This window comes from Triplophysa rosa, linkage group LG22 (assembly GCF_024868665.1).
Source record: "Triplophysa rosa linkage group LG22, Trosa_1v2, whole genome shotgun sequence".
NCBI classification, from domain to species: domain Eukaryota; kingdom Metazoa; phylum Chordata; class Actinopteri; order Cypriniformes; family Nemacheilidae; genus Triplophysa; species Triplophysa rosa.
The window spans coordinates 1,326,359-1,337,451 of NC_079911.1; the positions used below are offsets into that span (position 1 = coordinate 1,326,359).

At 40.0% G+C, this 11,093-nt stretch overlaps 1 protein-coding gene across 1 annotated transcript in view; it reads right to left on the reverse strand.

Moving 5' to 3' along the window:
• LOC130545915 (zinc finger protein 501-like) overlaps window positions 1-10,277 on the reverse strand; it is a 30,730-nt gene extending 20,453 nt beyond the window's left edge. The window contains exon 1 of the mRNA XM_057320846.1: window positions 9,936-10,277. Coding sequence (XP_057176829.1) covers window positions 9,936-10,029 — 94 coding nt within the window. The 5' untranslated portion in view covers window positions 10,030-10,277. The remainder of the gene's footprint in view (window positions 1-9,935) is intronic.
• Between the last annotated feature and the right edge of the window lie 816 nt (window positions 10,278-11,093).

An 11,093-nucleotide genomic window follows, 5' to 3' on the forward strand; every position in this document is an offset into this window, starting at 1 on the left:
GCAGGAGAAAATTCCTGATGTGTTTGGAGCATGTGTGGTAACGTGAGTGCAGTCTCGTAAGTTTGAAGAAGTGACCGACCTGGCTGACTCTTTTTTTTAGTTGACCACTTTTCTTAAACATCACCAGCCATTCAAAAAATTATTTCCCGAGAAAAATCTCCTGCCCAAGCATCACATAATGATACATTACCCACAGTGTATAATAAAAATTGGACCAATTCTCTACATGTGGTGTATGCGATATGAGGCTGAACATAAATTCTTTAAAACACAATTGAAAAGTTTTGAAAATGTACTGTTATGTGGAACACTCATGGAAACTGTATTTTTGATGACCATTACCATGCATTTACAGTCAGACTGCATCCAGACAGAGTTTTAAAAGTTGTGAATGTTAATGAGCTGTGCTATTTCAAGCCATTTGATCTTCAGATTAAATATAGTACAACAAATTCTGCATTGCATATTCATGGTATTGCCAGTTCATGGTTAATAACCTTGAGAAACTGTTCCAGCACAATCATCTCTCCTATTTGCTCTTTGGTTTTATCCTTTGGTGTTATCCACTTGTCATAAAGGACTTTCAGTCTTGCCTGAAGCTCTTTGGGTGTCTCGCCTTGTCGGGGAGCCTGTGCTCTAAAGCGTCGTCTGTAGGTCTCAGAGTTGATTTCAAACTTGTCTAGAATTGCCTTCGTAATACACAAAAGTGTCAGCAAGTTCCATTGCCACATAGGCTGCTCTCGCTTTGCCTGTTCACAGTGGCACCAAGTGTAATGTCCAGTCCTGCGATGGCCATCTACAGGCTTGAGCAATCCATTCAAAGGTGGTTAAAATAGTGTTTTATATCATCATCATCATGAAACGGTAACATCTTTGGTCCTTACCAGCCCATCCATTGCAGTGAATGTGTCCCTTGTGGTGGCCCTGGTGATGATCCTGTATTATCTCCCTGCTGACTGCTTTGCCTTCCATGAGCCATTTGAGTGGGAAGAGCTGCGTTCTGTGGCGAAGAAGGCGGTGAAACGGTATGAGTTGGCACACCTCCCAATGTTTGACGCTCCATCCGCTACCACTGTACCTCCGCCTGTAACTGCCCAAACTGATGCTGAAGAGCACGCCACCTGTGTTCTGTGTTCTGTCTCACCTGTGAGACCTTGTAACACTAACAAATCACATGACACCGAGGAGGGAAGATGGCTAATTGGGCCCAATTTGGACATTTTCACTTAGGGGTGTACTCACTTTTGTTGCCAGAAGTTTAGACATTAATGGCTGTGTTGAGTTATTTTGAGGGGGCAGCAAATTTACACTGTTATACATGCTGTAGACTCACTACTTTACATTGTAGCAAAGTGTCATTTCTTCAGTGTTCACATGAAAAGATATAATAAAATATTTACAAAAATGTGAGGGGTGTACTCACTTCTGTGAGATACTGTAATTTTACTCTGGAAATGTAACACCATGATGAGAGTCAATTTATCACCAATTCTGAGTGGGACCAAACACACTCGGGCCCAGAGTTAAATGTAACTCTTATAGAGTTTATTTAACACTGCAAAATTTACTGTGTATTGTACTCTGCACAATATATGCTAACAATGGTTACTTTTCTTAAGAATGTGGCTGCATCACTGGTTTTGTGTCCTTTGTAAAGCAGTGCATGGTAAAAGACAGGACAAATGGGAGCAATTGTAAACAAACTGCAAATAAAACACGTATTCTTCACATCTCGTCACATTCTTCTTCATAGCTGCCTCTCAACATTCCACTTTGATAGGTCCATTGGGAGGTTAGGTCTTTATCTGCCCAGGTGTGAAAAACACATCAATATTCATGACCATTGACACTCCCTCAGATATGGCCTTTCCACAACAGTGTCTTACAAAAGTTAAAGGGATAACCTGTGTTGTGTTTGCTTAGGCGGGTTATATTTAACAAGAAGTGGAGGTCACACACACAGCCTGAACGGATCACCTCAGTTTACTATTCTGTGCCAATCATTCTCACAACGCATGCACACATCAGATAACCACATAACCTAGGTGCAGAACACAGGATATGCAGGATATAACCCCCCCTTTTAGAACTAAACAAACTCTTGTGTACAGGAACTATAAGTAGAAAGAGATGGCTAACATCTCAGCATGAAAGTCAGTAACAAAATCCTTCAGATATGCAGGATGAGCCCTTGCTAGGACCAGCAGACCCTCCGAGGGTACTGACTGTGGCACATCCTGGGTATCCTGAGTATCAGCAATCAGTGGCCGAAGGGGTCGAGACCCTACTGCTGGAGGAGATAGTTGTGAGACCTCCCTGGCAGGGGAACCTTGAAACGCCTGGCCTGGCCATGGCTGCACTGCCATTGGTAAGTGGCGGCGGAAGAGCTAGCTCTGTAATGCATCAACGTTAGATTGAGTGCTGCCTGAATGTGTACCCCTGGACCATGTGTGCACGAATGCCGTTCTTGACACTGATTGAACCTTTCAACCCCGCCGTTTACCTGGGGATGGTAAAATGCGGCTCGGATATGCTTAATTCCTCTACTGCAGAGGAAGGTGGAGAAGTCAGCAGAAGTAAACTGCAGGCCATTGTCCGTAGTGATGGCACGGGCATGCCCCAGCGAGCAAACAAACTCTCCAGTATCTATGTGATGGTCTGTGATGTCACCGTTCAAGCTGGTGCTACCTCCGGCCATTTAGAGTGGAGATCATACACAACAACCATGGGGGATGCCGTGACAATGAATTTCCCCACAAATGTCTAGTTGAAGGTGCTCCCATGGCGAAGATGGTCTTAGCTGCTGCGTGGGAATGTCCACAGGGGGACGCGAATCAGCTAGTAGTGTGGAGCATTCGAGAGCTGCCTCCACCTGCAGTGCGATGACAACAGCTTGGTTCAGTGTTAGCTTGTAGGGTTCTAGCAACAGTTTTTCCCGAGTATTTTCACACAGTATCCCTTCAATAAGCTGATCACGAACGATCTGATCCTGAAGTGATCCGTAGTTGCAAGAGCGTGCCATGTCACGCAGATCAGTCACATCACCAACTTTGCACCGACTCACCCGGTCACTGAAGCCGTTTGCATAGCTTGTATCGTTGGAGTATGACTCGCTGCTGGCCCGTAAAGTGATGAGCGAGAGACACAACAGCTTCCTCATAAGTTTCCGCTTCCCGAGAGCACGATATATCCTCTAGAAGTAGAGGTCACACAAGACAGGAAGTAGAGGTCACACACACGGCTTGAACGGATCATCTCAGTTTACTATTCTGTGCCATTCATTCTCACAACGCATGCGCACATCAGATAACCACATAACCTAGGGGCAGAACACAGGACATGCAGGATATAACAACCTGGACATAGGTCATTTGATTAATGAATCTGGTAAGTTCCATTTATTATGTCATTATATGGAAAATGTATGTTCAGGGTAAAATCTGTTAAAGACGTGCTCAAATTTGTTGGTACCCCTCCACAAAAAAACTAAGAATGCAGAAATTTCTCTGAAATTACTTTTGTCAGTTTCAAGTTATTGGCATCCAACCATTGTTTATTCTATATTTAAATATTTCATTTGCTTTTGATTTTTTATTCAACATAATATTGTAAATAATAAAACAAATGAAAATGTCATGGACAAAAATGATGGGACCCCTAACCTATTATTTTGTTGCACAACCTTTAGAGGCAATCACTGCAAGCAAACATTTTCTGTAGCTCTCAATGAGACTTCTGCACCTGTTAACAGGTAGAAGCTTGTGTCTGGTACTTTTTTACCGATTCTTGATTATGGGGATGTGGTGTATCAGCATGCTTCTTCTTGTCTTCTTGCCTCTTTTGAAGCTGTGCATCATGGTGCTTTAAGATTTATTACGGATTCTAAATTTTCTACACATCACTGTATACTATATAATAGAGTTGCCTGGTCTTCACTTGCTGTTCGAAGGAAAATGCATTGGTATATTTTGATTTACAAAGCTATTCTGGGTTTTTTGCCATCCTATCTCTGTTGTTTGATTCACCGAAAAGAAGTTGTTAACTATTCATTGCGTTCTCAGTCTTTTTATAATCTTCATGTACCTTCAGCACGAACTAATTTAGGTAAAACTGCATTTGAATATGCTGCATCGTCAGACTGGAATAGAAAATGATTTAATGATTTGCAAATGCTTTTAATGCTGTAATATTTTATTGTTGTGATGTATTGTTCTTTGTTGTATGTGTATTTGTATAACTGGGCCGCCTATCTTGGCCAGGACACTCCTGGAAAAGAGATTTTTAATCTCGGTGAGGTTCTTTCCTGGTTAAATAAAGGCAAATAATAATAATAATAATAGTTTGGCCCACTGCTCCAGCTGTCTCAGGTTTGATGGGTGCCTTCTCCAGACTGCAAGTTTCAGCTCTTTCCACAGAAGTTCGATAGGATTCAGATCAGGACTCATAGAAGGCCACTTCAGAATAGTCCAATGTTCTGTTCTTATCCATTCTTGGGTGATTTTAGCTGTGTGTTTTGGGTCATTATCCTGTGGAGGACCAATGACCTGCAACCGAGACAGAGCTTTCTGACACTGGGCAGTACGTTGAATGCCTTGACAGTCTTGAGATTTCATTGTGCCCTGCCAGATGCAGCAAAGCAGCCCCAAAACATAATCGAGCCTCCTCCATGTATCACTGTAGGTATGGTGTTCACTTCTTTGAAAGCTTGATTTTTTTCGTCTGTGAACATAGAGCTGATGTGACTTGCCAAAAAGCTACAGTTTTTACTCATCTGTCCAAAGGACATTCTAACAGAAGGACTGTGGCTTGTCTATATGAATTTTAGCAAATTCCAGTTTGGCTTTTTATGTTTTTCTTCCAAACGTGGAGTCCTCTGGGGTTATGTTTTTACTCAAAAAGCAACGGATGGTGCGATCAGAAACTGACGTACCTTCACCTTGGAGTTCAGCTTGTATCTCTTTGGCAGTTATCCTTGGTTCTTTTTCTACCAGTCGCACTATCATTGCGTTTGCGTTTATAAATCAGAATTTTAGCAGCAGTTAAAGTGACTGCTGGCACCATCCCATTGTAAAATACAGTCATGTTCAGACTTGAACGCCAGTTGGAGGATAGTTTTGTATACATTAAGTTTAATTTTCACTTTCAACAACTTCTGATTGCATTTCTATTGAGAAATTAGTATTGTAGTTTTTAAATACAGTATGTGGTTAGTTATTGCAAAGACGCTCTCAGTTTATAATTCAAATAGACTTCCGTTACGTTACCTATGTTTCTCTGGGCTGCCTTCGTGTGCGAAGTCATGGCATTCAGCTGCTATTGTAACCAAACGCTGCGAGCATTTTTTTTTAACTAAAAAAGCGCTTTTGTCAACTTTTTCTTGTCAAAAATAGTGCTAACACTAACACGACGTGATGGTGTCACAAATATGCTAATTAGTTCGTGAAGTCAAAAAGTACTAACATGACGTGATGACGTCACAAATATGCTAATTAGTTTGTGATGTCACCAGCGCCACAAGTCTGTCAAAATCCTATGGGAAACACTGCTGATATATTACTTTAGCCGTTTATTAATATTCTTTTTTTTACTTTATACCTTACATATGTGAGAATAAACACATTTTTGTGATTTTCGATCGATTTGGCGTTTAAATCAACGAACCCTGATGTTTGGGAGTGTGAATGATAACGCTTTGTCACGACAAATATGGGAATCACAAAGTTACGCTGCTGTAAAATTATTTGGTACGTCGTCACAACGTAACTGTTAGTGATTACAGTTTCACTATTAACAGCGCTTAAAACGGTTAATTAATCATAAAGGCTCCGTTACACCGCATGTTTCTGTTGCACGGAACGGAAACGTTGCAACTTGCACATAAATGAAAACTAAGTTACACCAGAGGTGCACCATCTTAAAGAGCCGTGCTTATCAGAGACACGGAGGCCACGACACACACTAGATTAACATGGCAGAGAGACCAAATAGCCAATCTTACATGTACATTCACAATCAAGGCTGTAGAGGTGACAGTTGGGTTTCAGTGCAACGTAAACAAACAAAGCGGCATATTAGTTAATAGAGTCGCACACCGGACGAGAAGCGTCGCGTCGAGGACAGCTCACAGGATGCGTACATTCTGTATGCGCAAGATCAAATTCAAAGTCTACTCCTGACTAGACATGTGCTTGATTAACTGCGGTTACCACTAAATCCTGCTGAAACCGTGTTGGCTGCGATAATGCAAAATATCGATTATTTTATTGATGCGTTGCTTGTCCGTGAAGCATGGCTCTGGGATCAGTAGGAAATGCTGCTCGATCTAAAAGCAGTGCGAGTTCAAAACGCTTATAACGTGCATTTAAAAAAGCAACACCCGTCAAACATGATCATTATAAATATACTTTATTATCATGAAAATACCAGAGGAGGCTTGAGGAACAGTGATAAAAACAAGTCCTTACGCATTTCCTACAACTACTTGTGTTATGATCTTTCGAATGCAGCAGCATTTTACCGTACTGCACTCACAAATTGTGCATAAATCACGTGATATAAATATTTTCGGTTAACCGGGCATATGTCTACTCCTGACGCAAGTTGAACCAATTTAACTTATTTTATGTTATTATTTAGCAAACAGGCTCTATATAACGTTGATAAATCCATTATAGTTTGCTGTAAACAAAAACAGTGGGGAAACAAAAAGCAAGTGATCCGCTCTTAAAGGGACAGCAGCAAAATAAATATATCTGTTTAAATGCTCATCAAACAACAAAAAACTAAGACAAAACCCACTCATTGCTACTGATTGATCAACTTTAATATGGTTTGATGAATTTGATGATTATTTTACAAACCCGATTCCAAAAAAGTTGGGACACTGTACAAATTGTGAATAAAAACAGAATGCAATGATGTGGAAGTTTCAAATTTCAATATTTTATTCAGAATACAACATAGATGACATATCAAATGTTTAAACTGAGAGAATGTATCATTTTAAGGGAAAAATAAGTTGATTTTAAATTTCATGGCATCAACACATCTCAAAAAAGTTGGGACAAGGCCATGTTTACCACTGTGTGGCATCCCCTCTTCTTTTTATAACAGTCTGCAAACGTCTGGGGACTGAGGAGACAAGTTGCTCAAGTTTAGGAATAGGAATGTTGTCCCATTCTTGTCTAATACAGGCTTCTAGTTGCTCGACTGTCTTAGGTCTTCTTTGTCGCATCTTCCTCTTTATGATGCGCCAAATGTTTTCTATGGGTGAAAGATCTGGACTGCAGGCTGGCCATTTCAGTACCCGGATCCTTCTTCTACGCAGCCATGATGTTGTAATTGATGCAGTATGTGGTCTGGCATTGTCATGTTGGAAAATGCAAGGTCTTCCCTGAAAGAGACGACGTCTGGATGGGAGCATATGTTGTTCTAGAACTTGGATATACCTTTCAGCATTGATGGTGCCTTTCCAGATGTGTAAGCTGCCCATGCCACACGCACTCATGCAACCCCATACCATCAGAGATGCAGGCTTCTGAACTGAGCGCTGATAACAACTTGGGTTGTCCTTGTCCTCTTTAGTCCGGATGACATGGCGTCCCAGTTTTCCAAAAAGAACTTCAAATTTTGATTCGTCTGACCACAGAACAGTTTTCCACTTTGCCACAGTCCATTTTAAATGAGCCTTGGCCCAGAGAAAACGCCTGCGCTTCTGGATCATGTTTAGATATGGCTTCTTTTTTGACCTATAGAGTTTTAGCCGGCAACGGCGAATGGCACGGTGGATTGTGTTCACCGACAATGTTTTCTGGAAGTATTCCTGAGCCCATGTTGTGATTTCCATTACAGTAGCATTCCTGTATGTGATGCAGTGCCGTCTAAGGGCCCGAAGATCACGGGCATCCAGTATGGTTTTCCGGCCTTGACCCTTACGCACAGAGATTGTTCCAGATTCTCTGAATCTTTGGATGATATTATGCACTGTAGATGATGATAACTTCAAACTCTTTGCAATTTTTCTCTGAGAAACTCCTTTCTGATATTGCTCCACTATTTTTCGCCGCAGCATTGGGGGAATTGGTGATCCTCTGCCCATCTTGACTTCTGAGAGACACTGCCACTCTGAGAGGCTCTTTTTATACCCAATCATGTTGCCAATTGACCTAATAAGTTGCAAATTGGTCCTCCAGCTGTTCCTTATATGTACATTTAACTTTTCCGGCCTCTTATTGCTACCTGTCCCAACTTTTTTGGAATGTGTAGCTCTCATGAAATCCAAAATGAGCCAATATTTGGCATGACATTTCAAAATGTCTGACTTTCAACATTTGATATGTTATCTATATTCTATTGTGAATAAAATATAAGTTTATTAGATTCGTAAATTATTGCATTCCTTTTTTATTCACAATTTGTACAGTGTCCCAACTTTTTTGGAATCGGGTTTGTACATTTGACTCCTTTATTCAGTTTCTGTACCTAATAACCACAGTTAGACCAACCTGAAACACCTAAAAAGCACTGTTCATTTTATATGTGTGTTTGCTTTATTACATTTATTTGTGCTATTGCTCATAATTTGATCATTTGTTCTAATTTTATTACTAACTGATTGACTATTATTATTAGAGTTAGGCTAATAGTTGTATGGTATTATAAGCGTTTTTATTTAAATTGCATAGGTAAAAAAAACTAACTAATAACTAGACATTATTTATTTATTTATTACTTTTTGGGGCGGGCAAGTAAAATTTTTGTCAGGTCCAGCAAAAATGTAGAAATGAAGGTATGCATAATAATCGTTGTTGCATCCCTAGCTGGTAGATCACCACTGTTTCAAAACGTGCCCAGTTATGGTGTGGAGCTTAATTAAAACAATGTAGCACAGTCCTGAAAGACAATCATACGAGCAGTTTTGTTGCTATGCTGTATTTACTTCATGTTCTTCTACTATATACTACCCGGTACAATGTCTCTTATATGTTATTATCCCCCATTTTCTGTAAAATAGTCTTTATTTTATATATGCACAATTTAGAATCTTTAGACTGTAAATCGTATTATATTGTATTGTCATTGTGTTAAATGTCTGTACTAGAAGCTTCCAACACCAAAGAAAATTCCTTGTGTGTGCAAGCACACTTGGCAATAAAGCTCTTCTGATTCTGATTCTGATTCTGATTCTGATGTTGGCTGGTAGACCAGCTAATGAATGGTAATACGCTGTTTCCTGAACAACTGAACTGCAACTCTGTTGCAACTGAAATCTGTCTACAAGCAACACACATACAGTTAACCCAAGTGTTGTTTACTCTGCTGTGCAGATGAATAAAAGTAATATGAATAAAAACACTGTATAATATATACAAGTAGAAACTTGGTATTGCCAATAGTAATCAATACAACAAAAAACATGGTTACTAATAGTGCTGCAACGACGCGTGAAATGCGTCGATGCGTCGTATTATTTACGTTTATCTGCTGTAATAGCAGTTTCTGTTTCCGGGCGTGTGTAAGTTAATCAGCAGAACAAGAGAAAGTATAATACACCCGACAAACAGCGATCGAGAGCCTCGGACGCAGTAAGTTAGTGAATGGACGGAGGAATTCCCCCTGACGTTAAGTTACCCCCGAAATGCGATCATCACAGCATGGACACGCAATCACAAACGAACAGAGAGGGGCACGTAGATGTAGACTTTCATAATAAATTACTTAAGTTTAACACTAGGCTTTACATGAATGATTTACATTAACGCTATTGTACTAGTGTAAGTTAGTGTATGTGAACCTTTGCAGATTGTGACCCTGCTTAAATTACTCTTAAGCTTCAAAAAGGACAAACTATCATGAAACCACCAATGCACTTTTTATGTCATTCGATAGCTTTATGCGAGGAATAAACCAATATAGCATAATTAAGAAACTCTGACCTCCGCTGGTGTTGTCTGTCAATCTCCAGTCAGCATGCGTGTGTACGGTGACGGTCAGGACGCTACTCTTTCCAACATGTTCCAATGTTTTCATTATTCTTCATAATGACAAGATGATAGTCTATGGTTTTGTTTAAAATGTATTTTGCTAGAGACTGTGAGTTAACGTTACTCGTTGAGTGTATCTTAGCTTATTAGAAGCACTGGAAGCGGTCTGAATATTTTGCGTCTTCATAAGAAATAACTCTTTTTAAACCTCTGATTTAACTGTAAACTGTTGGATTGATGCAACGCACTATGTGTTAAACATGTAACATATCATCTCTTCTTGTTGTGTTCTAACTATTATTTACTTTGGGGAGCAAAATGATCCCCGGGACTTCAGAAGGAGTAGGTGCTTTAAGCGCTCATTGTGCGTCCGGGATGCGCATAACTGTAAATAACGAAGCGAATGCATTAAGCGCATCATTCTGAGTTCAAGGTGCGCGGGCTCGCTTTAACGACACTCAATTACATTATGAGACTGAAAATAGAGTCGTATATTACTTGAGGAAAAAAATACAGAGCATACAGGTGCTGGTCATATAATTAGAATATCATCAAAAAGTTAATTTATTTCACTAATTCCATTCAAAAAGTGAAACTTGTATATTATATTATTCATTCATACACACAGACTGATAATTTCAAATGTTTATTTCTTTTAATTTGATGATTATAACTGACAACTAATGAAAATCCCAAATTCAGTATCTCAGAAAATTAGAATATTACTTAAGACCAATACAAAGAAAGGATTTTTAGAAATCTTGGCCAACTGAAAAGTATGAACATGAAAAGTATGAGCATGTACAGCACTCAATACTTAGTTGGGGCTCCTTTTGCCTGAATTACTGCAGCAATGCGGCGTGGCATGGAGTCGATCAGTCTGTGGCACTGCTCAGGTGTTATGAGAGCCCAGGTTGCTCTGATAGTGGCCTTCAGCTCTTCTGCATTGTTGGGTCTGGCATATCGCATCTTCCTCTTCACAATACCCCATAGATTTTCTATGGGGTTAAGGTCAGGCGAGTTTGCTGGCCAATTAAGAACAGGGATACCATGGTCCTTAAACCAGGTACTGGTAGCTTTGGCACTGTGTGCAGGTGCCAAGTCCTGTTG